The following is a 26,834-nucleotide window of genomic DNA, read 5'->3' on the forward strand; positions in this document are numbered from 1 at the left end:
CTCAGGCAGACCTCAAACCGAAACTCTCCCAGTTAACAAATGATGTTTTGCCAAAATGCTTAACTGAGTCCTGGCTCTAGGAGACCGTGTGATGTGGGATTGCCATAGCTCAAGAAATAAACCAACGGCCCCTTCATTGCCATGGGATTGCATTCCAGTGTGATTCTCAAGAACAGCTTTCATCATATCCTATGCTAGAGTTCCTTGTTGGAGAATTCCTGTTGGTTTTTTAAAAATTATATTTGTTTGCATGTCCACTGGCTGCCCAAAATGCATTCTTTATGGATTTTCCTATCACTGCTTGGGTTGCATGGAGAGTTACATACTACAGAAGCATGGCATCGATGAAAGTAACAATCAAAGAGGAACAGTATGTTTTCCCCCCTTCCCATAAATCAGATCTGTAAATGCAAAGAATGGGAGCCATGAACATAAGAAATTTAAAAATTGTATCTAAAACTTAAAAAAGGAAAATTGGCAAATAATAGGATAAGACTGTAAGCAATCTAGTCTTGAGAAAGAAAACCTTTCCTGTAAAGACATTTCTGAACCCCCGTCTGAAATATACATCTCTGGAGCAGTAATCATCAGAAACATAACGGAGTCCTGTGGAGCTCGGTTTTATTGTCTTGCATCAGTGAACATTCCTCAAAAGCATAGAGTGTCACTAATGGAATTATATGTTTTCATGCTATAATTACATTTGATTTTTCCTGATATTTCTGTAGGCTTTTTGTTCATGGTCCCTTGACTAGACAGAATATTTACAACTTTTTTTGTGTCATTAGCCTATTCAATCCCCACACCCATCCCCCTCATAATAAAAGAGACTAGAAATAGGACTTTTTAATAGAAAAAAGACCTTTTTTTTAAAAAAATTTTTACCTTCAGAGATTACCTGTCAACATCAGCAACAAAACACAAACAACAACAAAAAGAAATAAGAAGAATTTTATACTTGAAGGAAATAGAGCAAGAGAGCACTCTGAGTTTTGAAACTCTTTGAGACACAAAATGGGCACTTAATCTTTTTGTTCTTGATCTTGAATGAATACTTGTTGGATGAAATGGAATTTATTTGATCTTGCTTGCCTGGTAGCTCAGCTGGTAAAGAATCTGCCTGCAGTGTGGGAGACCTGGGTTCGATCCCTGGGTTGGGAAGATCCCTGGAGAAGGGAAAGGCTACCCACTCCAGTATTCTGGCCTGGAGAATTCCATGGACTGTATAGTCCATGGAGTCACAGAGTCGGACACGACTGAGCGACTTTCACTGTCACTTTGGGTGTGTGGGTGTGTGGAGCACTTGGGTGCTCCAAATGATCCTGTCACTGGAAGAAAGATGAATTTATCAGTAGAGTAATACTGACCGGAGGACGCAATACCAAGATGCCATCAAATATGTGAACAACGAATCTCTGTTTTTGAGAAGAGAGAATGTCTAGCTATGAAATCACAGAAATCTCCAAGAAAGAGACATAAGCAGTTATAAGATTGACACCCAACATATGATTGTCTTCTCTTCATCTTCTCCCACATCAAGTCAGCTTTGCCCAACATCTCAGTGACCTCTTTCCTTCTAAGCACTCAATTCCTATTCTGTACATTTTCATCACTACGGAATAGGAGAATGATACTTCAAATATGCATACACTCTAAGGTTTCCCCCCCTCAAAGAATATTAGAAGTAAAAGGGAAAAGAATGATTCTTGGTATATAGGTGTGAAATGAAGAGAGTCTTCTGCTTGCTAAGTAGAGTAAGTTTGGGAGTCTATATAAACAATGCTAGTCCTGACCTGGGTTGTGTATGCTTATCATAAAATGAACTGAAGTTAGCATTACAGTTCCCCAAGTTTAAATACATTTCTTGAAATGTCATTTATTAGATCACTGAAAACACAAGTGTGGTTCTCTGTCCTCATATCCCTACAATCTGGCTCCTAGCCCAGCCACTCAACCCAAATCAGCCTCCAAGGTCTTCCAAAATAACTTCTCAGCCAAAACCAATAGTATCCTCTAGACTTGTCAGCTGCATCTGAAACCATTTTTTCCTCCCTGCTAACACCCATTCTGGTCTCAGATTCTGAAGATTCGTCCTTTCCAGGCTTTCTATTTTCTCATCTCCAGAATCACATCCAGAGCAGTTCTCTTTTAGAGATCTTTCCAACTTTGAAATTTTAAACACAAGGTTTGTGCATGAATTATTGCCCTAGCTCCAGCCCTAAACTCTCCTTACTTTTAAAAATAAAGTTTTACACCTCTGTGCCAGGCTTTCAACTGTAATTAATTGTGGTAAAGTACCAACTCTGATTTTCATTCTCAACTCCTTGCTGCTGTATAATCTCTTGGTTTCTGTAAACAAAAATTAAGTCACTTTGACTTTTTGCTAATCCCCTTACTTTCATTAAACTTCTAGATGTATATATTTTATTTTTATACATTTATGTATTACATTTACTGAATTAATGTTTCTTAGTCATCCTCCACCCTTCCCTCTTCATCCCTAGTCAAATGCAGGTGAGATCATACTTTATAAAGATTCAGATAAATATTGTTTGTTGATCAGAATGCAATTAATAATGAAGGTGTTGTCCCATCAATCTCTACCAGCTCTTCCTATCCCACTCCAGACAGCACTGCCTGCTCAGGTCCCACAAACATCCAATAAATCTACCTTTCTCTCTCTTTTCCACTTCTTAGTGGTTGTCATTCTTAAAAGGGTGTCCTTTACTTTTTTTAACAGATCCATTCCATTCTTCAGTGGAGAATTACCTTTCTCCAAAGGACTTTGTGGAGTATATGTAAACTCCAATGAACCAGCTTGCTTCCTTCCTCCTCTTCTCATGAATATATAGCTTTATGTGAAAGCATATCTAAGTCATCTTTCTGTGCATGTCAATTCCTGTAAATTCACAGATGTATCAGTATATCTAGCATATTTTAGATAACACTTTAGAAACGCACCTTTTCTGTTAATCAGGAAAATCTTTTGCATTCTTAGGTTAAAAATCCCTACAGTCTCCCCATCCCCACAACCATATGCACTTAAGATAATTTTCACTAACCACAGTTATTATTAAAAATTACTTCATACTGTGTGCATTTCCTTTTCAGGATCCCCCCATGGCTGTAACCCTTGGACTTCGAATGGAGGAAATGATTTTTAATCTTGCTGATACACATTTATTTTTTAATGATTTAGAGGTAAGAATTTTAAAACGTAAGAATCGTTGTATCCAGCTATTAAAACTCATATCTTTTCTAGATACATGCAGATAACCTCGAAAAAAACCTGGAAAGATAGAAATTTAGCTCAAGAGAAAAGTAAAGTTTCTGTCAAGGGAGACATTGTGTATGCAACATAAACAAAAGCTAAATTGTGTTCATGAAAGGTATATATTTACTGGCATACACTGAGAATAGAAACGTCTTCAAAAAGGAGCTCTTGCCTTGCTGTCCCATACAATACACCCCTATCCGCTGCTCCTGGTTCTTTTAGTGTCTCAGCCACAATTCATTTTATCTTTGGAATCAACATTAGCTTTTCCAGATTATTAACCAGGATGTAATTTAGGTTAATGACTGCACAATAGTCACAGATACTGCTCCTGGTGCTATCATGGATCATTAAATTTTATAGATAATTTGAAACCTAATTCTAGTCATTATCATTCCCTATGTATTCCTCTTCTGGGTAAAACTTTGCGAGAACTATTTATGTAGTACTTCTGACCAGTTTGATTGCATTTATTTTCTCTCTTTTCCTAATTTATCCTTTCATTTCCAACCTTAAATGAAGAGAAAGTAAAAGCAGTAACAACAAACTGAAAGAACCCAAGAAAAATAGCCTCAGGATAGCTGAATAAGTACTGTAATAGGGTATATAATCCGAGTGCTAATGGTCTGAGTCATTAGGTATTTAGATGATGAAATTTGAAATAACTGAGTAGCGTGGGCACTGGGAAGAGATTGGCACAGCTAGACTGAAATAGACTTTCTTTCTCTTTTTAAAATGATCCATTCAAATCCATTCAATTTTTTTATCTCCTGGTTTCACGATGAAATTAAAGTGTTTACTTACGATCACAGTGTGAATGAAGATGGGAATCATTATTACTGAATCTGCACCTTGTGTTTGACATTGTCACTAATTAGTTACCAACCTTTTGTAATAAATACATTATCATATAATTTTTGTAGAGAAGATACTGTAAGGTCCATCAGCATAAAAATCACATCTAAGTTTACCTGCTAAGTGGTAGAATTGGAATTTGAAACTTTGGAATCTACCAGGCTCCAAAACACATATTCGGCTCCCATACCACACTGAAATTAACAGACAGCTGAGAGGCCAAGTTAGTCAGTGTGTTAAATAAGTTTTTTTTTTTTTAATTGACAAGGTCTTAAACCCAGTTTTAAGGCATCTCAAATAAAAGATATGTGGTTCAGCATATCCCATAAAAGTATGGGCTGGAAATATGTGTAATAGCATTTTCTTTCTTATTCTTTCTTCATTGAGTCACTGTTTTTACTGGATAATAAAATTTTAAATTCTGTTTAGAGAGGTTTTATTGTTTTCTTTAATAGACAGTATGAAAGATCAGCATTCTTGGGCAAGTCTTCCAGTTTTAGATAATAAGAAATAATAATCACCTCTCTGAAACCTGATATAAATTAACCTTGCTACTTATTTCTGTCTAGTGTACAGAATGATTCTTTATATACAAGATAAGAGAAAACACACTTTAACCTTTTAGGAACTTGAATTTTTTATACATGTATGGTGATAACATATAACTTACTGGTTTTTCTGTTGGGTAAAATGGATGAGTCTCATTCTGAAAAAGAATTCTTAAAATTACCATTCCTCTCAAATCTGTGAAACACACACACACAAAAGAAATTTAATGTGATTTTACCCAAGTTTATAAGTTTATTTCATTTCAATTATTATTTTTTACTAGACATAAATGGAATAAATGACCCTTTAGGTTTCTTAGTGGTACTTTTGAAGCCAGATGGAATAAATTTACCACCCAACTTCTAATAGAACACTAAAGTGAGAATTTGAAAGTAGTGTACGATGAATTTAAATATACCTTTAGCAATTTTGACATGAATATTGGCATATCAGAAACATATGGTTGGCTCTCGTGCTTTAAGAATTTTTATTTTGGATTAGATACTGTATAAACTATATCTTTAAAATACCCAGCAGGATCTCTGGTAGAAATAGTAAATGAGAAAATATTGGTATTGACTTTCTCTTCTCTGATTATAGCTTTTAAGTTGTGCTTTAGAATGTGATAAAAATTCCATTCAACTCAACCACTAAAACTTAATATCCAACAATAACTTACTGAATCAAAGAAATGATTTTGTCTCTGCATATAAATTGATTGAGTTCTCAGACAAGAAACACACACGTGCACACACATCCAAGTGGCCCAAGCAAACTCAAAGGCTTATACTAACTTAAGTGAGATAAACAAATACTAAAACTAACAAATCTATAGCTTTCAAAATCATTCAGTCCAGTTACATACATACCCACTATCCTTCTGCATCTGATTTTAAAACTTTACTTTCTCCCAGGTTTTTATTTCAGTAAACCTCTTACAAGCAAACCTTGGCATGCGCTTCATGACTGGTATTACTCTATATATGCTTCTACTGACATAGAGTATGTTAAAGAGACTTAAAGAGAATTCCTTAAGAGAATAACTCCATGTTTTGCTTATTATGTTTTTTCCCCCTTGTGCATTTAATCTCTGGGGATTCCTTTTTTTAACCTAAAAATCTATGTGAGACAAACCCTTCAATAGAAACTGCAACATGTGTAGTAACAGCTGCTCTCACATAATTCCTTGAAAGATGCACATTTAAATCCTCTTAATAGAAACTTCACTACATCCTTTCCAACTGTAGAGAAGGCAGATGCTCACTCTGCTGCCCCTAAGAAGTGGATGCTCTCCATTTAAATAATATGTTATTTCAGTTAAAATAACTTCCAGAAGAGAAGGCACCAAGGAGTTTGGCTCACAAAAGTGAGAGAAGACTGCTATGGATTATAACTGATAAAGATCAGTGACAACTTTGCGGTCACCTTCTAAGACCTTCTGAAATTAAAGAATTTAAGATCAGTGCCAGAATTATTCCAGATGCTTGCATTCTTACACTAAAGTTTGTTAAAGCCGAAGCATGAAACTCTTTTTAGTATTTTAGGTTTTAGTCAAAATAATTCTTGTAAAGTTCCTCTAAGTGAATGCTAATTGAAGAACAATTATTTAGATTTTTCTAAAAATGTAAGTGATTGAAGTTCAGGTTTCTTTCACTGGACTGTAATCCTCAGGCACAGGTCCAGAGTCAACAAGCATAGTTAACTAGGCATAAATTTAAAGAAAAGTTCCATTTGGAAAAACCTCAAACATAACTTCAAATATGGAACGCACGGTCCAATAAGTTTGATATACTGATGTCCTCAAGAGTAAAAAATAAATTTGAGGGCAAAATGTACAAATTAATCATGTGAGTTAATACTTGAAATGTCAGAGGAATTTCTCTAAAAATTAGATGAGAGAGTATTAGATAAAGAAATGACTTACAATTGCCAATGTAATTCATAAGAACCCTGATTTTTAATATAATTAGCTTATGGTAAAATTGTGGAAATTGTTTACATGATGAAAGATTTCAGAACCTCGGTGGAATGAGCAGCTTTGCATGATTCCATTTCAGTGGTGGTTTAATTTGGGCCTCATACTTAACAGGAATGTCACCAACTCAAGAAATAATTCTTGTCATCTAGAACTGCTTTGCTACCTCAGTATTCTGGAAGAACTTTTATTTCCAACTTTCATGCTTTCTGGTTACATCTCACCCTTTCCTTTAGAGCTCAGTCTAACAGCTATTATGGTTGGTGTAACACTTTTCCCTGAGAATTTTCTGGAAACCTAATGCTTTCTTGGGTTAAAGTTTGACCTGTGCCCCTTTCAACAACTACTCAGTCAGAATGGGAAAGAACCTTTTTAAAATGCCTGTCCTGCAGCCTCAGCCCACACTCTGTTCTTTTGCCCTTTCCTTCACTCTTAATACGTCTTCTTACAGCCCTTACCATCTAGAATATTTTATATCACCATAACTTATGTCAGAACATTTAAATGATTGTGGTAATTCTGTCTTGAATTACATTTGTCTAGACTTCTGCTATTTAGTCAACAAAGAATTGTTGAGTGATTGCTTTGTGCCAGATTGTGCTTTAAATGTGGTTTTATCCAGGTGACCCAAACAGCCCCCTCAGGGAGCTTCCAGTCAGATTAACTTTTAAGGCCCTCCCTTATCTGTGAATGTATTTATTCAAAAGTTAAACCCATAATTTATGTTCCTCATGTGAATCTTTAAGATTAATTTACCTGGATTTTCAAATTATCTACTAAAATTGTATTGATTGAGGTACTCACTAAGTTTCATATTTTAAAAGAAGCCTGAGCCAGCTAATTTATCCTCACACCGCAGCAGGATCTAATATACTCAAGTGTAGAAAGCTGGAGATGAGATATTAAATGTTTCACTGTCGGATACTTCCAAGTCCTATAATAATTATAAATAGTAGCTGAAAAGTCTTCAGTATGGCATCTTATCTTCAAATGTAATGATTTTTTAGAGTTGATTTTGAAAGATAAACACTTAATATATATAGTCAGTTTCTGTGAGTTTGACTGGAATAATTTGATGAGAAAAAAATGAGGTCTGAAAGACTAAACCATACTTATTCTGAAAGTGAAAAGTGAAAGTGAAGTCACTCAGTCATGTCTGACTCTTTACGACCCCATGGACTGTAGCCTTCCAGCCTCCTCTGTCCGTGGGATTTTCCAGGCAAGAATAGTGGAGTGGGTTGCTGTTTCCTTCTCCAGAGGATCTTCCCAACCCAGGATCGAACCCAGGTCTCTGGCACTGCAGGCAGACTCTTTACCATCTGAGCCACCCTGAAGTATTAATAAATTCCCAGTGTTGAAATGCCTTAGCCAGATTTCACCTTCATATCATGTACTACTTCACTGGAGCTTTGCAGATTATTTGAAGATAGAAAAAGAGTCTTAGAACAGCAAAGAAGAATTGAATTCTTTTTCCAAAAAGTTGCCATTTGAGTATGCTATAACTAAGGTCAATTATGTGGATGTACATACCTAAAGTCTGTTTTCCTCTGAATTTGTAGCACACTGAAGGTGGTAAATCTTCATTATTTCCCTTTTACTTGCAGTATTCTTTTCAGCTTAAAGATTTAAAAACAAGCTATAAAAAGAAAAAGAAAAAAAAAACCCACCAGCTTCTATGGTTGTTAGCTTTTTGCTGTATTGAAAGACCAGGACTTTTAAAATAACATCACCATGGTTCTTTCGTGGTATCACTCACCCTGCAAAAAAGCAGGAAGTCATAGAAATCTCACAGAGCACCATAATCATCAAGCCCCTCTGTTGCTGCTCAACAAATAATACTTAATAGTAACCACTGGGGTTAGTATTAGTCACTCGGTTGTATCTGACTCTTTTCAATCCCATGGACAGCAGCCCACCAGGCTCCTCTGTTCATGGGATTTTCCAGGCAAGGATACTGGAGTGGTTTGCTATTTCCTTCTCCAGTGGATCTTCCAGATCCAGGGATCAAACCCGGGTCTCCCGCACTGCAAGCAGATTCTTTACTGACTGAGCTACCAGGGAACACCATTGGGGTGTCCAGCCCAAATAAGTTTTGAGTACCTTCAGATTAGCTTTGCCTTCATATTTATGTGTGCATAACAGAAATGACTGGAAGTGATCACCAATATTATTTTTGGGGTAGCAAAGAGTCGGACATGACTGAGCGACTAACGTAACATAATGGTGATTGTAAAGATTCAAAAGAAAATTCCTTATCAGTCATTTTAAGGTTAAAATTAATTTTTTGTTTGTTCTAAAGAAACCCGTGTGCCCTGTGACTTCAGGCTTTAAGGCCCTCCTCTGGGTTTAGATCTTATAGATTGGAAATAGTGCCATTTCCCAGCATGAGAGGGTGGGAAGGGTGGGCAAATACTGCCCTCTTCTGGCCATAGCCTGATCAAGTGGAAAGATGGAAAAAGCTTCAAACATGGTGACTAGCATCCTTTGAAAAACAACTCTTCCAATGTTTTTAACAGGAGTGTGATCAAGTTCACATAGATGATGTTTCCTCTGATGACAATGGGCAGGACTTAAGGTAAGCCACGCCTTTCAGTCTGCTCTTTCCTACAGAAATTCAGCTGTGAAGTTTTGCACATGTAATTATTTCTTTTATTTCTTTTTAATGTATTTTGGGTGTTGCAGTACCTACAGTTTTGCAACTGATGGCTTCCATGCAGCTGCAAGTAGTGCAAACCTTTGTTTGCCAACAGGTGTAAGAGGAGGGGTTGACTGGATGAGGAAGTTGGCTTTTCGTTACAGAAGAGTGAAAGAATTATACAACACCTACAAGAACAACGTGGGAGGTATGTGTGGCTTTTAACATTTAAAAAGGTCTGCAGATAGAGGTACAATTTGAACTACAGTTTCAAGTTTCGTATTAAGGATGATCCTTCTGTAAAATAAATTACCAAGGACTCATGATGGATGAGAGTAAGCCAGAATTTTTAGTTTCTTGGAGTTGGTGGGAAAAAGTCTGACTGCACAGTGAAGTGTACAGCACTGTCAGATGACTTGGGAATTCTTTGTGCCCAGATGTTTGGTCAAGACATAATAGCAGGACATTTGTTTGACCCTTCTTCAGCTGGGACTCTCCCAGTGACAACCAGACAGAGGACCTGATGGAGGCCATGGAAAGAAGACCTATCTAAAGACAAGAGCCCCAGTCATTGAAGCAGAGTTGTTAGCAGGCATTACCTTTCTGGAATCCTATCAGAAATAAACACAAGCAGCGCTTTATGTTGTTCCAAAGACATCGACTAAACTTATCCTTTCAAAAATGGCATATTATCTGTCAATATATCTTTGCCATGTATATCATAGTTTTTAAGAGTTCAAATGTTCTATGGGTAGTAACTAAACCATTTTATACTCATTCATAAATTACAGGTAATATCAAAACCTGATATCAAAACTAAGATCCTGGATGTGCTTCTTGGTATAATAAACTTTAATGATCTCTATTATTAGGATCAGTTTTAGGTGACCAAAATCCTAGGGGGGGCAAATCCTAGGGATTAGTTATGAGGTCATTTAAGGTTCTTCTCTTAGGGCTTTTTGTTTGTTTCACTTTTTAAACAAAAAGAGAGATGATTGAGGAGTATAAACCAGAATCTAAAATTGAAGAAGACAGTTAAATATATTTGTGAATGCTCTACATGTGTATGTTCACATATATGTCATAGAATACAATATAATAAATAAAATTTTCATCTCTAGTGTATATCACACCACACACATCATGAGGGTGGGCTGTGTGTCTGTTGGCCTTGCATCGGTGCCTAGCTAGCTTGAAGCACATAAGATGTTCAGTAGATATTCTGTAACTACAGGAGAACAAAAACATGGAAAACCATGAATAATAATAAAATGTTAAAATCAAAGTGAAGCTTAGGTATGGATGTTCTTCATTTCCAAGTGAGAACCAGGCTCCTGCAGTCTACTGACTTGCCCAGCGGTTTAGGCAGACAACTCAGAAATGCATGTTTCCTAATTCACTCTAACATTCTATATAAGACATTTTTTGCAAAACCAAATAAATAGATATTCTGTTTAAAAGCAATTGAGGGTAATAAGGTCAACTTTAAAATAAATATCCCTTTGGGAAATCTGAATTAACTTTTCTCATTAAAACATGCTATTATTTCCCTCTTAAAGGGTATTATTCAGTTCAGTCACTCAGTCGTGTCCAACTCTTTGCGACCCCATGAGCCGCAGCACACCAGGCCTCCCTGTCCATCACCAACTCCCGGAGTTTACCCAAACTCATTGAGTTTACCCAAATCCATTGAGTCGATGATGCCATCCAACCATCTCATCCTCTGTCGTCCCCTTCTCCTCCTGCCCTCAATCTTTATTATTATTAAAATTATATAAAAATTAACAAGCTTGCTAGTAAATAATCTTATAGCTGAAGAAGTTTAAACAATGAGATATGAGTCCATTCTGTGATATGTTAGCATATCTTTATTGAAATAAAGACAAATGAGATTTGATAGAAACTAGAAATCTTGACTTTAAAAATATCCACCTATATATATGTACTCAGTATTCTGAAATAGGATTTAAATAAGAAACTCTATTTTTTAGTCAATTTACATGTTCTTGTTTTATCATGAAAGCAAAAGCTTTCTCTGTAAAATTAGTTTAACTACTTCTTTTCTTGTCCTAATACCATTGTAACGTTCAGCCATCATCTGTAGCTCTGTCACAGGCTTTAGGATTTTCAAATTCTCAACTCCTTTTTACAAAGCAAAGTATTTCTAATAGCTTCAACATTAATATTAGAAACAAATTCTAAAAAATTCTAAAGCTACATGTGGTAATGTAATTATTATTTCAAAGCGGTAATAGCTGTGATTTTTAAGAAAGTAAACATTTTCTGACACTCACAGTATTTGGGATTCATATCCCGAGGCTGGTAGACCCTTACTTCCCCCGCTAGACCAATTCTGTCAGTCTACTGGCGTGGGACCCGAGCAGGGGAGTTGTCAGAGGCCCTCCGGTGACTGACGTCGTCCGTGCCAGATTCTAGGATCAGTGAAGGCAGAGACTGTGACCCGCCCTTCACTATTATATCCCTAGTTTTTAACCCAGACTGTTACATGTAGAAGTTGTTCAGTAAATGTTTGTGGAATGAATGAATGAATAATCAATTCTGACATGAAAGATCAGGGTTGATTTAAGTCTCTATTTTTGATATAGGTGGGAATAAAAATTATCCATAATAGACAGAAGGGAGACCAAGCGAGGCATCCCTGAAAAACATTGATCTCTTGACTCTGCCCTGCTTTTCCATGTTGCAGGACTTCTTGGCCCCGCCAAGAGAGATGCATGGCTGCAACTGAGGGCTGAGATTGAAGGTCTGACAGACTCCTGGCTAACAAATGCACTTAAATCTTTATCAATTATTAGTATGAGGTAAGCCACATTGTTGCAGTTTCTGTATTAATTGTATTGAAGATGTCCTTCTAGTAGTCTAGCATGTATCAAAATATTTTAATTCCCAGTCTTGTTTTGGAGGTTGAAGGGACCTAACACTTCTGTGTATGTGTGTGTGTGTGTGTGTGTGTGTGTGGTGGGATGGGGTATAGAGAATGGAGGTTGCTGCTTTTTATCCATTTCTCCTCATAACTCTTGATAAATCCCATGGGAATGTCATTTGACTTCCAAATTTTTTTTAAAAAGCACTCTGTTGGTGGCAAAATACAGAAGATGGTGGCAAAAATATACATTGTTTTTATAATCTGTGCATGTTTTTAAGTCTTTTAGGCCATTATAGATAATGTACATAATTCAAACATTATAATTCATGACATCCAAAAAGCAACAGAAACTCCTAAATAACTTGTAACCTTTGTGTTGTTTGAACAGAACAGTGAAATGCTGACTTTTGTTAGTGTAGATAATAGAATTGAGTAGACATAATGAGTTGCATACCATGTGCCATAAATACTAATGAATAAAATAATATAAATCTGGAACATGATAGCCAAATAGGGTGGGGAAGAATCTTTGTTCTATCCTATTCCTTAGTTTTATTTCTGAGTTGGAGGAATAAATAAAATTATGCTTAGCAAATGTGTGGAGGAATAAATAGAATTATGCTTAGCAAGTGTGCTTAGCAAAACAAAATTCAGAGAAGAGCTAATATTTGGACTGGTTGAATCAAGATTCAGAGAAACCTTAACAAAGGTAAAGGAGAGTCTAGCATTCAGAACGCAGAAGTAGACAGATGTGCCCCCAACCCTGTTCGAGACTTTGAGCCGTGTGTTATGACGAGCCACTGCACTAAGAGCAGAGAGGCTACATGGTAAGGGAGGGGGCAGTAGATTTCCTGGGTCAGGTTAAGGACGCAGGACAGAGAACATTGCAGTTCTGTGCACCTCATTCCAACAGGGACTGTGACATATTTGAAGCACCTTGTGTCCAACAAAGTGGCCAGAAGTGTTTAGGCTGTGGAAACTACATAAGAGGAACAGTCAGAGGGAGAAACCAAGGAGTTTAGTCTGAGGAAGAGTCATGAGTGGGACAAGGTTACCGATGTCAACTGCTTGAGATGTTGAGCTGGAAACAAGTTACATTTCTCTCTCCATCTATGAAGGAGAGAGTTGGTCCCAATGAGTAGGAATCCTAGGCAGGGAGCTTCTGGCTCCATGGAGGAAGAATCGTCTAATAATTAAAGCTGTTTTAAGATGGGATTTGCTGCCTTGTGATCTCTGTGATGGTGACCTGGAGACCCAAAGGTCAAGGAGGCTGGGATGTGAGGACTGCAGCCTGAAATCCTGTGTAAAATGCAATAGAAGGTCCTTTCATTATTTTTAAAGAAGTCTCCTAGATAATTAAAAACAAACGTTATTACAGTATTGTTTAGATTATCTCTGTGTTACCCAGAGTATATATAAATTATTTTTAAACACATGGGTATATGATATAAATAAATAAATGTATGCATATGAAACATAAATGTATGTAAGTAAATAAATACATGAATAACAAGGAAAGGAAGGGGGAAAAGAAGTCATTATACAATGAGGGTTTTGAAATTTGTCATGAAATTTGTCACATTATCCACATCCTCACCTTATTGGTAAATTTCACAAAATATATCAGGAAAGCAGATGTTTATACCAGTCGTTGCTGAATCATGTATCAGAGCAAATGCTCCTTCACTGCATTTTGGGGTTTATTCCCAGCATCTGGCATTGTGCCTAGTAGGTGATAGGCACCGTGAACAACCATCGAACATTGAAAGGTTGGGTTATCAGGGGGTGTTTATTATGGAATTGAAAGATTGCATAATTTAAAATGTGCACTGGTAGATGTTACTTTAGAAAACAAATATGCCAATTTCCTCCCCATCTTAGGAGTAACTGCGTAAATGTCTTGGTAACAACAACCCAGCTGATCCCAGCGCTCGCGAAGGTTCTACTCTATAGTTTAGGAGGTGCTTTTCCCATTGAGAATATTTACAGTGCTACTAAAATAGGTAAGAGAATTATTTCTAACTGTGTGAAGTATGTTCAGATCTGTGGGGGATTTTCTTAATGTGTGTCTTCGCATGATTCCCTCTTTCTTTCATTTTGCTATTAGAATATCAAACAAATTTGGTAGAGCTCAAATAACAAAATTCTCTGCAACTGTTTAAGCATGTGTAAATTTTCTGAAAGCTGTTGCCTATGAATTTTGAACTCTGTGTCTGACTCTTTAAATAGACATTTATTTGTATTCATTATGGCACACGTTATTTAAATAATATATAGTATCTTTAGCCATAGAGTTTAATATTTTAATAAATATGATATGTGGTATTATATCCTTGCATATGCAGTAATCTAGATCTAAGATAAAAATACCATTTTAGCATTATATGGGAGTATCAGATGAATTAAACTAGTATCCTTAATTCAAGAGAAAAAAAGTTTCATGAATCAGAAAACACATTTGGAACATTTGTAGCATGTGAATGGCTGAAAATACACATTTCTCAAAACATTCAGTAGCAATCAAAGAACTACCACCTTGTTTATTTAGATCACAGCTATCTATGGAGCCATCTTTAAGTGCCTTTCACAGGCACTGAGACTTCTAATAGACTTACAGAAACAAAACCTCATCAACTTCTGCCATCTTGAAAGAGTTAAAAGAAAACAACTCATGTATTCTGTTGTCTGTCAAGGAAATGCCTGGGGAAATAGATGGGTTGTATAATGTGCCTTGAAGGTCAACAAACTTGGGCTTTGGCAGCTTGACAAGAGTTCAGAATCCTAAAATCCCCGACCAAAAATAACCTCCCTGGGCCTTGCACAGTTCTGATATTGGCACAGGCAGGAAGAGCCCCCAGCTGCAGCTGTTTGGGGAGTATAGTTAAAGAGGGCCAAGCTTGCATAAATTCCTGGTTCTCCTGAGCATTGCAATTCAGAGCCCTGATACCAATCCCATTCATTTTTTTGTTGTTTGTTTGTTTTTTAACATTTATTTTAATCCAATCATTTTTTCTCCTTTTTATTTTTTAAATTATGAAAACATTTACAGGAGACTTGGAAAATACAAAACAAAGTTACATATATTAATAGTTCCACTATATATTATAGCTTTTTTAAATAGATGAATTAAGATTTTGTAGTTGGAGTTTTAATATAGAACTCTCAAAAATTGATAGCGTGAATATACAGATAAGTAGAAGGATATAGTAGACCTGAAAAGTACCATGAGCCAATTCAACATAATTAAGATTTATACAATTTTTCATACAACAGTAGGATACAAATTCTATTCAAGTTCCCATAGACTATAAACTCGGAGACACTGGAACATATCCAAGGACATAAAACAACTTGCAAAAATTTCATGGTCTAAGGGTATTGAAATCATACACCACTCATTTTTATATAAATGTGTATATTTATGCTAGCAGGATTACTACATGGAACCTGATTTTGCTTTTTGATAAATTAGTTTTACACAGATGTAAACATCTCCTCTAGCAAGGTCAACAGTCTTTCTTATTAAATAAGACTAAGTTGTTCCTTATATTTAATCTGAAAAAAAAAATTTTTATTTTTCCCTTTAAGTCAGTATTTTTTGGACTTCTGAAGTATCAGAGTAAGAAAAAAAAAAAATGCAGAGGTAGCCATGACTGCATGAACATACTGAGAAAGAAATTCAGAGCATAAGGCTAGTGTTTTAAAAACAAAGAACATGTAGAAATTCGTGATGTAATTCCCATAGTGCAGTCAGAGGATGCTAGAGTCACCAGTACTGTGGCCCAGACAGCAGCCTTAGTGCAATTAATCTGAGCAAACTAGTTTCCAGCCACTTGAAGAAAGGAGTTGTTTTATCACGGTAAACCCATATCTTAGTATTTCCTCTTTCATTCTAGGTGAACCTTCAATATTTCACAGTAATGTTTTTAGCTGATTTGTCTATACTACTGAAGACAAACTAGATAAAATTGATATATAGTTATACAAATAAATGTAAAAACGAATAGTTGCTGGTAAAGTTGTTCCTGTATTCTTCAGGTAAAACGAAAGATACAAACATGTTTCTTTGGGTCAGATGCTTAACCTTTCTGACATTTTTTGGAGCTTGGAATACATTTGTTTAATAATCAGTCTCAAGTAAAAATTTAGAATATTCAACCATGTTTGTTGATTTCATAACCCAGAGTTTGCAAGCTAGTTTAAGTGATGTATTATCGAGAGAAAATAACTTAACACTTTATGAATCGTTAAGTTAATGATTCCAATGGCTGGAAGAATAAGCAGTGCATTGTTTTTCAGGCAAGGAAAGCTGTTTTGAGCGTATAGTGTCCAGATTTGGCACTAACATAACTTATGTTGTGATTGGAGATGGCCGAGATGAGGAGCATGCCGCTAACCAGGTAACTTCACTCTGAACTTTATCTTGTTTATCTTCCAGGAAAAGAAAGTTGCTTTGAACGAATAATGCAAAGGTTTGGCAGAAAAGTAGTATATGTTGTAATTGGGGATGGTGTAGAAGAAGAACAGGCAGCAAAAAAGGTAACCTGTTTCAAACAATGTTGGTGTGATACTTCTAAATGCAAGCTTTTTTGTTTGCATTCCTGTAGTTTGGCCCAATGGCAGCTTGACAAATGATTTAAATTTATAGATGCAAAGCAGTAAGAGCATGAGAAGGTCAATACTTACATTCAAATAAACCATTTGGAGTCTAGCATTTTTTTTGCCTGAAACTTCACAGGAAATATAGAAACATTTAGTTATATTTATCTGTGTGTATGCTTGTGTGTGTGTGTGTGTGTGTAATACACACAGATATAAGAAAGATGGGGCAAAAATAACCATTTTGAACACATGAAATTCAACAAGTTTAAAGATGCTTAATGAGCTCCATAGAAAACCATGTGAGTGGCTCAGTTCTTACCCTTTTCCCATCCAGCCTCTGTGCCATTTGGTGCTGTGAGTGCCGAGTATCAATTGTGCCTCATGATGATAAATGTTGATGATAGCTTTAATAGCTGAAGAAAAAACTGTTGCCAGAGAATCTAATAAATGCTACTGGAATGAGATATAGTATTCAAATTGTTTGGTGCCAACTTACTGTAGAGACTTAAAGGCAATGTACCTTTCATAGACATCTTCTAAAAGAGTGTTACCTTTCTGGTAAATCCTTGGTACTTTCATGAAGCCAAGCAGCTGGCTTTGAATATATTCAGAAGATCTCATAGACCCTAGGTATTTAAATCAGCCTTTTCATCTGGCCCACATTTCTAGAGAAATCAAGGAAGTTAAAAAACCTTAAATGGTTGGTCCAGCATCAAGAGGGGAATGATATCATTGGCTTGGCCCCAGATACCAGACTGTAAGTTAACACAACATTGAGATCTACTGCTTTCTTCACTTCTTGATGGCGAAATGTCATCTAGAGAGGATTAAAGTGATGTAATTTACAAAACAGAGAAAAGTAATGCATAAGTATTGTTAAACAATGACATATCAGCATATATTGTTTTCCATAGGAAAAAATATTGTCCTTATTCTCCTGAAGAGATTTCATAGCATCATCTTAAAAAACCTTAACTAAACACTTGCATGTGCTTAAGTGTTTATCTGATTTCTCTCCCCGCCACCCTCACCCTCGCCCCTCCCCCGAAAACCTAATATTAACAGTGTCCTAGAAAAGTTTATAGTGATATTAGAAAGTTAAAAGAAATGATTTATGATTGTAATCAATTCAAATCAAGCAAAATGAAGAAAAAAGAAAGAACTTCCACTTTTGAAGGTTTGGTGACACTCGGAAACCATACTTGAAATACTCCATGATTTCCCATAACATTAAGAGAGTTGCTTTAGTCTCAGCCTCCCACAGAGTCCCTCCCCTCCTCGGTCCTAATTAGCAGTGTCAATGACCCAAGACAGCACACTGGCCCCAAGGACGTTCTGTATGAGGTCAGGGATGCAGCCTCAAGAAATACAATTTCCCAGCTGATGACCGCTGAAATACTTTGGGTCACACACAGTTGAAATATCTTCTGGACTTTGTCAGTGCCCTGAGTCCCTGTTGTTTTAATTTTTCGTATTAACACCGTAATTACACCTAACAAAGAACAGCCAATGCAGCCACCATGGCAAGCATTTTACATATCTTTTAACCTATATGAAATTCACACATATCTAGGTCAGGGCTGATAAAATTCACTTTTCCAAAATAGCTTATGCCTTTGAAAATTAAAACTTATAAAGTGTACCCCACTTATACATAGCATGAAAACTAGACTTGGTATACCAGTTGTTACACCTTCAGCTTTAAACCTACAACTTCAGGGGGGAAAGGCATGACTCCAATGGATAAGAACCTTTAGAATGCTATTTCCAAATGGTTGTGTATGTCGGTACAGTTTTGGTGATGGTGAAGGCTTATAATTCTGTTTTAAAACACAGGTGGCTGGTTTCTCTAGTATCCAGAATGCATGCTTTTCTTGGGATGTAGCTGTAATCGCATGTGCAAAAATATAAAGTACTATTTTGTTACTACAAATAGATCTGAGCTGAATTTTTTTTAAAAAATTACTTCTAGATGAATTTCATGCTTTAATTTGACCCGAAAGTATAGGGTTTTTTGGGGTTTTTTTTGTAAATTTAAGAAGAATTTCAAAGTTTACAACTGAACTCCCCTATAGAAACGTGGTATGACCCATATTTGTCATTTTAAATTTTGTGGGAGCTGCATTTTAAAAAAAGTTAAAAAAAAGACAGGTAGAATTAATTCTGCTGCTGCTGCTAAATCGCTTCAGTTGTGTCTGACTCTGTGTGACCCTGTGGATTGTACCCCACCAGGCTCCTCTGTCTAGGCGAGAACACTGGAGTGAGTTCTCATGCCCTCCTCCAGTGGATCTTCCCAACCCAGGAATCGAACCCATGTCTCTTATGTCTCCTGCATTGGTAGGAGTTCTTTACCTCCTACCTTTACTCCTGTGGGTTCTTTACCACTACCGCCTGCTGGGAAGCCCACTAGAATTAATTCTGGTAATATACTTTCATATACCCATATACTCAAAATATTATTATCTAAATACCTAATAAGTATAAAAGCTATTTGTGTGATATTTACATTTTTAAAAAGTTCTAAGGTTTTGAAGTTCAGTATATATTTTGAACTGGACTTGCCACATTTCAAGTCTCACTCAGTAGCTACATTGGACTAATGGCTACCATATTGGACAGTAAAAACTGTATAACAATGGTGATTATTGTTTTAATTACTACTTTTTATAATAAAGTATCTTTACCATGTTATATTTATAATACATATATTTCTATTATACACATGAATATATATTCTACAAGATGTCATCAGCCCGAAGTTGTAAATTAAGTTTTGGTTTTTTTCATTGCTATAGTGCAATATTTCTTTTTTTCATTAAATCATCCATGATGAAGTACTTTTAGACATTTTTTCTTAATTGCAACCCTTCATGTAATTTTAATACCACACATATACCGTATACTGGTATACCTTTGGAGAACCACAAACCATTGTAATATTTAAGAATGTTTTCCCCACAAGAACTCATTTTTGTCCCCTTCGGGAAGTGATATCGCCCACCTTGAGCATGTGCTTTCCCTCGGTCCTATACCAAGGAAATGAATCAGGCCAACTCTGCTGACTTCAGTTATTATTTGCTCCAGACAAGTAAGAAACTTGATCATCCGCACATTTTTTTCCTATCGTATACAGTCCAGTTTCAAGTTATTTCAAGGAATTTACCCTCTTTCTCTCAAATAGACAATAAGCCTTGGATTTAGGAAGCTTATAGTTTTTTCATTTTGTTTCTGAGAGACAGACATTAAGGAGTGACGTAGGTAAAATTTGCTCTCCTTCAGCCACACAGGAGCTCAGCTTGCATTTCTGGATGCTGATATTAGTAATGGTATTTTCCAAAATGAATATTAATTTGATTAAGAAGCCTCATTACTTTCTGTTATTATCATTAAAATTCAGTTCAGATCTATTTCTCCAGTATTTTGACAGTACCACATCGATGCTACCAAGCCTTCAAATATGATCATTCCTCCTTTCAACTCCCTCCCTTGAACTTGGGGGAACTGCCCATCCTTGTGTGGACCGCTGCTTCACTGAGATAATAGTTATGCTCTCTCTCCATCCCTCCCCCTTCTCCCTCCCATCCCTCCTTCTCTTAACCACACAGCACAATATGCCCTTTTGGAGGATATCAAGTCACTCAGACCTCTTGGCTCTACATCAAGCACTGGAATTAGAGTATTTGTAACTGTGTTCTCTAGCTGGAGATCCGTTGTTTTTTGTTTTTTTTTTTTATATTTCAAGTACACTGAATTTTTATGTGTGATTCAATGCCTCTGGCTTTACACATATAAATTGTCTTAAAGGATGAAATCATATTTGGAATGAGAATTCCAGAATGAAGAATTCAGATTGCTGAATGGAATTAAACTTTAGTGCTACAGAAAGGAAGCTCTATGGTCTTATATTTACAACACTTTAATGGTTTAAAAAAAAAAAATTCTGTGGAGGTTGCTGGTACCCACCGAAGGAGTCCTAACTGGAATTAGCAACTTTAGCAAAGAACTCACCCTGGCAAAGCACCAACACAGCCTCCATCTGACAAGGTTCAACAACATTCCTCAAAATGGGAGATCTTCTTAGCCCTGAGGTTTGAATCTGACTGTAACCTACCTAACCCAGAAAATCTGAATTGGAATGCACTCAGACTGTGTAAGGACAATCCTATCTAGACCTGTAATTTGTGTAAATTATTGATGAAAATAATTTACTGTGACTTTATTAGCAGCTGACTTTGAAAGTGGATGCAATTTTTCCTTCATTTGTCGGGGAGGGCTTTGGGAGGGGAAAGGGGAATCTAATCATATCTGTTTTTTTAAGTTTGGCAAACAGAATGTTCATACTGATGTGTTGTGCCTTAAAGACAAGACAGCGTTTGTGTGTTACAATGTAACTTTGGTTAAAATCTCTGTAGATAATGAAAAACAAAAACCTTTGTGATCATTTTTCAGATGACCAAATTTAAAATTCAAGCTATCAGAGCTGAATAATGCCTCAGCAAGAAACTGAGCACTTGTTGCAATAAGAAAATGATAATAATAATAAAGGAAAGCTTGTGTTTTATTTGGGTTCTTAATAATTCCAGTAATTGTATGAGGCAACTATTTATGCATCCAGCCAGAAGCAGAAGGTTTGGGAAAGACTGTGGGACCTTTACTTAGAAAGTGAAATGTATGTTGAAGCCTCGAGTACCCTTTCTACAGTTTTACTGAAGAAAACTAAAAGCCATATTCATGATGACCTATACAATTTGGAGTTTGACTTTTTCATATGTATAAGTTGTGTAGAAGAAGATATTCAGATGAAAATCATAGGCAAATATCACCCAAACTTTCTTAGACTATGCATGAACATGGCTTAAAATTCACATTGGGTGAACAGGGCTAAAAATAAAGATAAGTGCATTTATTCCCAATGCCATTGCAAAAATGAAATGTCATCAGTAGTGGAAGGCAAATTCCCCAGACAGTTTCTAAGGAGAGAAGAGAATCAATGAAAAATTTTCCTAGCCTATCATCATAAAATAAATTTACAAATGAGCCGGATCTTGGCAGCATTACTAAAATTAAACAGTCAAATGGTATCTGGTTCTCTGTCTTAACACATCCATCTAGTTTCTGTCCATTACAGACCTGTATATCTTAGTTTCTGCCTGTACCGTTACTGCACAATGGATTTCATTCATTGCAAGGAGAGCCTGTCATCGTTGTGTTTGCATGTTTTGTTTTGTTTTCTTCTTGGTGTGTAACCCATGTTAGGAACACGATACAGGTTCTCCTGTCATTTTGTGTGACCTGATTTCCCTTGTGGAAATTTAAGACTTCAACATCTAGGAATGTTTTAATGGTGTCTGCACCTGCAGTTCTGTGTTTAAAATGTCACAATGTGGAACCTGCCATCCAGCTACTAACCTGTGCTCCTAACCAGAAGCTGGTCCTTGATAATTCATCATCTGAGGCTTCCGTGGCTCCCAATAGATTTGTGCTTTGTACATTGATCACAACATTCACTGTGGAAGTGTGATTTTGCTTTTCAAGCTATAAACCTGTATTTCTTTATTGTACGCTAAGGCCATGTTTGTATCAGGCAAAAAGAGACCGAAATCAAGTTCTGCAGATATTAACACTGTGGTTTCATCACATATACACCTTAATCTTTAAATTCTGTAGCTTATGGCTACCTCTGCAACCAAGTACTGTTGCAGACAGATTAAGGACAAATGCATAATAATAATAAATTTTACATTTCTATTGACCTTTAGCTTGAAAATGGTAGTTTAAAAAATTAAGAGCTGCATTGATTATCAATACATAATTCTATTTTGTGCACTAAAACCTTAAATGTTTATTACTGTGAACAAATCAAAATTGTCTTTACTATATAGCCAGGTTCTTTAATAGAATTTTGGCATTATATCAAAAGTTTTCACACTTCTTCGTATTGAACAAGCAAGACTTCTTACACTGCTAACCCTGCAGGTTGCGGACTGCATCAGCAGCGCTGTTTCTTACAAACCTCTTCTCTGATAATGATATGTCCAGAAGAGACTGCCAGCCTAAAACCTAAATGCTGGGCTGTTGGACAACTACTCGGCTGACCGCAGGCCAGTGAGCCTACATCACAGTTTGTTCTGCGACTTTGAGCGTGCTCAAACTAGAATGTTTCTCTCCCCCACTTAGGAACTCAAGATCCTCTTCCTTTCTTACCTGAAAAACATAAAATAAACCAACCAACAAACAAAAAACACCCCCTATGGCAGTTTCCACATTCTGTTGACATTTAGAAGATTGTGCCTTATTATAAACCAATTTGAAAAATGTTCTGTCTCAGACATGGGTTTTTGGTTCCTACATGTACAAACTTGGGCTATCACCAAGATAGGTAACCAGCTCGTGTTGCTCCTGAAAAGTAGTAAAACAGGTGGCCTGATATAGTAATGTCATAGACGAGATTAAGGTACTATGCCCTGCAAAGATTTGTAAGTCAAATTCAGAGGCAAAAAGAATATTTTAGTATCATGCAGTTTGCACACAAATAGTAGATATAAGACTCTAAAAATGTTTTTTCTTTAGTCTCTGGTGAACTGATTCAAAATAGTGTCAACAGCATGCTGCAGTATGAAGGTTTTGGGGTTTTTTTTTAATGCACATTTGTTATGACAAGCCTACATTCTCAGTGAATATGGCATTTAGTATTTCTTTTAAAAACAAATAAGCGTCTTGAGCCAAAGTTGCATTTTGACTCCCAACTATGATAGCATATGGAAATCTAACAAAGAAGAGGGTTTCTGTTATGTATTAGTAAAATATAGATTATTGGGGCCTACATAATTTAAAGAAATGTAAATTAATATTAAAAGCTTGTAAAAATATGTACATCTTTACTTTTTCTCAATAAATACCTTTGGAAATGTTTTCATTTTCTTCACCCTCCATGTTGTTGAGTTTCTGTTGTGTGTATTTAGCTCAACTCTAAATAATCTGAAATTTGTATTTAGGTTCCTTGCTGTGTTCTTACCCTCCCTTGTTTATGCCTAAATTTCAGTTTGCAGTTAAAGCAAGCTAAGATGCAAACAGTAAAACGCCACTAATTAAGACTCATGTTCTAAAAGATGTGAGCAGTTTTTTACATACACAGAGTTGTGCGTGTGTGCTCAGTCGCTAAATCATGCCTGACTTTTTGTGACGCGTGGACAGTAACCCGCAGTCTCCTCTGCCCATGAGATTTTCCAGGCAAGAATACTGGAGTGGGTTGCCATTTCCTTCCCCAGGGACTCTTCCCAACCCAGGGATCAAACACACATCTCCTACATTGGCAGGCAGATTCTTTACCACTGAGCCATCTGGGAAGCCCCATATTCATGCTTCAGTCGTGTCTGACTCTGCGACCCTATGGCTGCAGCCTGTTAGGCTCCTCTGGCCATGGGATTCTCCAGGCAAGAATCCTGGAGCGGGTTGCCATTCCCTCCTCCAGGGCATCTTCCTGACCCTGGGATAGAACCAGCATCTCCTATGTCTAACCTGCATTGGCAGGTGGGTTCCTTACCACTAGCTGCCACATGGGAAGCCCCAAGCTCTGTATAGGTGGTCACATTAAAGTGCATAATGTAATCACACTTCATTGGTGATTAAAATAATATCATTTAGAATATTTAAAGCAAGTTCCCTTTAGATGAATATGGCATATGAATTATAAGTATCTTCAGAGAGTGATAAAGGAGCATTTTTCCCCTGAAACAGATATAACAGCTCTTTTATTATCTTGTGTATAGTATTGACTTATTTGCAAATCTGTTATTCAAATGCAAACCAAAGGGAAATTTGAGACCAATTTCATTCACAACTTTTAAAAACATCGACCTCCAAATTGCTGAGTAAGTCCTCATCTCTAAAATTGCATCTGCTCATCCAACACTTCTGTCATGTCCCTGCTTTACTGTTAAATAATACTTAGTCCTTACATTTACAATTATCCAACATGACATATATTTTATATATATTTTATTTAAATTTGTATTGGATGATTCACCCATCAGAATGTATATTCTATGAAGGTAGGAATTTGTTTTGTCCTGTTCATTGCTATATGTCCAGTATCTAAGAATGTGTCTTTCATATAGTAGTTATTCAAAAAACCTTTGTTGAATGCATGCATAAACCATAGGAAAATATGACCATTGTCAGAAATTAAAAGAAATTTACAATGGTAGAGCTAGATTTAAAGAAGAAAAAGAAAACACAGTTAAGAGCCTGATGCTGGGCAACACTGAGGACAGAAGGAGAAGGGGACAACAGAGGATGAGATGATTGGATGACATCGTGAACTCAATGGACGTGAGTCTGACCAAACTCCAGGAGATAGTGAAGGACAGGGAAGCCTGGCATGCTGTTTTCCATGGGGTTACAAAGAGTCAGACATGACTTAGCAACTGAACAACAAAGTTTGAATGGGACCAATGTGAATTTTTACAACTTAACTGGATTGTTTACTGACCTAATATTGATAATTCATGAAAATAAAGAACAAGGATGGCCATAAGCAAAGGTATATTTGGAAAAAAAGTTATACATGAGCTGAAAAGTTATACATGAGGAAAAAGTAAGTCCATAGTGAATCAATAATTGTTTCTTCTCCTTTTACTCTTTTATTTAAAAAAATGAAACATCAATAGGTTTAGTTGATTTAAATTACTTAAAGCCACAAAATATTACATAAAAATCAGATCTATTTGCAAACTATAGTTCATGATTCTGAATCCTAGAAACAAAAAGGAAAGTGCATGATTTCCCTCAGGTAGCAAAAGATAGCCGTTGTTTAACATCTGCATGGTTGTTTTTTTTTTTTTTAATCAATTATTGGAGGTAGTGATCCCATATAGTCTCATTCAATGGTCACTTCTCAAACCCCTCTCAAATCTGACTCAGCCAAGGTCAATCCTGAGGATGAACTGTGACCGAGAAAGATGCTTGCACAGAGCATGAATGGTTCCAAGCTCTGACTTTAAATGCCTGACCCTCATTCAGAGGACCTTCCAGGATTGTATTAGCAGAGTTTGAAAAATGCGAAGACAGAATATGCTAATGAACCTGTGACAAACCAGATATATACAAGCCAGAAAATCATTTTCCTTCCACATGAAATACTTTTTGATTGGGGCTTGTATGGACACTGTCTCTGCAGCTAAAGGGCACTGTATTCTACTTTGTCATCATAAAGTCTTAGGTTTTTGTGCCCAGTGCCTACAGTGATGATGTCAATCTAGTTCTCTCTGGAGCCTTCTGGGAAATGCACTGAACTGAATGAGAGCGTGTGTTGGAGAAGATAGCAGAGCCACCAAGTCAGTCTCCACAGAACCACAGCTGGTAGGGCTCACCATGAACTCATCACGCTCTGACCCTCCGTTCAGTGGAAGAGACTGTGAAACAGTGTGTGAAAGGCATGAGGATGGGTAAGCACCTGGTACATGACCAACAACTTGCACCCTCATCTGACCATCCCACAAAGGGAGGATTCCTGGACAAAATGATTCTCAAGCTGGAACTCCGTGGGCAAAATGGAGAAGGCCAGGGAAAGGGGAATAGGAAGCATCCAGACAAAGTGGAAAATATATATGAGAGGATAGGTAAGAGAGACAAAAGCAGAATGATGAAGTCAGAGGACTGCAAGTAATTCTTATTTCTGGAGCATGGAGTAAAGATAGGAAATGGTAAGAAATGAAACTGGAAAATAAACAAGGGTCAGATGATGAGGTTTTGATAAGTTTTTATTTTATCCTGAGATCAGTTAGGTATTCAGTGAAAGTTTTATATACAGAGGATTTATGTGTCAGGATTTGCTCCTGATAACACTTTCTCTGGCCACTCTTTAGAGATAAGGGATCTAAAAGGATCCTGGAGAGTTATTGATGGATTGCTGAATTAGGTTACGAGATTAACATGCTAAGAAGAATAAAGATTTTGTAATTGTTGGTGCTTCTCAGGTAAATCCAGCCTGCCATTTCCAATTTGGGAAGTTTGGTAGAGGCAGAGCAGTTCACAGAAAATCAGAAACACAAAAGAA

At 36.6% G+C, this 26,834-nt stretch overlaps 1 protein-coding gene across 44 annotated transcripts in view; it reads left to right on the forward strand.

Annotated features, from left to right (window-relative positions):
- Positions 1-23,689, forward strand: part of EYA4 (EYA transcriptional coactivator and phosphatase 4) — a 365,804-nt gene extending 342,115 nt beyond the window's left edge. For 31 of the 44 annotated variants that reach the window (XM_086317936.1, XM_086317917.1, XM_086317909.1 and 28 more), the window contains 7 exons: positions 3,112-3,201; positions 9,170-9,228; positions 9,336-9,496; positions 11,996-12,110; positions 14,057-14,178; positions 16,614-16,714; positions 20,383-23,689. In XM_086317936.1, the coding sequence (XP_086174062.1) occupies positions 3,112-3,201; positions 9,170-9,228; positions 9,336-9,496; positions 11,996-12,110; positions 14,057-14,178; positions 16,614-16,714; positions 20,383-20,463 (729 nt within the window). In that variant the 3' untranslated portion in view covers positions 20,464-23,689. Of the gene's footprint in view, positions 1-3,111; positions 3,202-9,169; positions 9,229-9,335; positions 9,497-11,995; positions 12,111-14,056; positions 14,179-16,474; positions 16,576-16,613; positions 16,715-20,382 lie in introns of all 44 variants that reach the window. The other 13 variants (XM_086317924.1, XM_086317934.1, XM_086317940.1 and 10 more) reach the window with 2 other exon arrangements.
- The last annotated feature ends 3,145 nt before the right edge of the window (positions 23,690-26,834 follow it).

The sequence above is a fragment of the Bos grunniens genome, chromosome 9, assembly GCF_055505025.1.
Source record: "Bos grunniens cultivar Pamir isolate PY7600 chromosome 9, Bosgru_T2T1.0, whole genome shotgun sequence".
In the NCBI taxonomy this organism is placed as follows: Eukaryota; Metazoa; Chordata; class Mammalia; order Artiodactyla; family Bovidae; genus Bos; species Bos grunniens.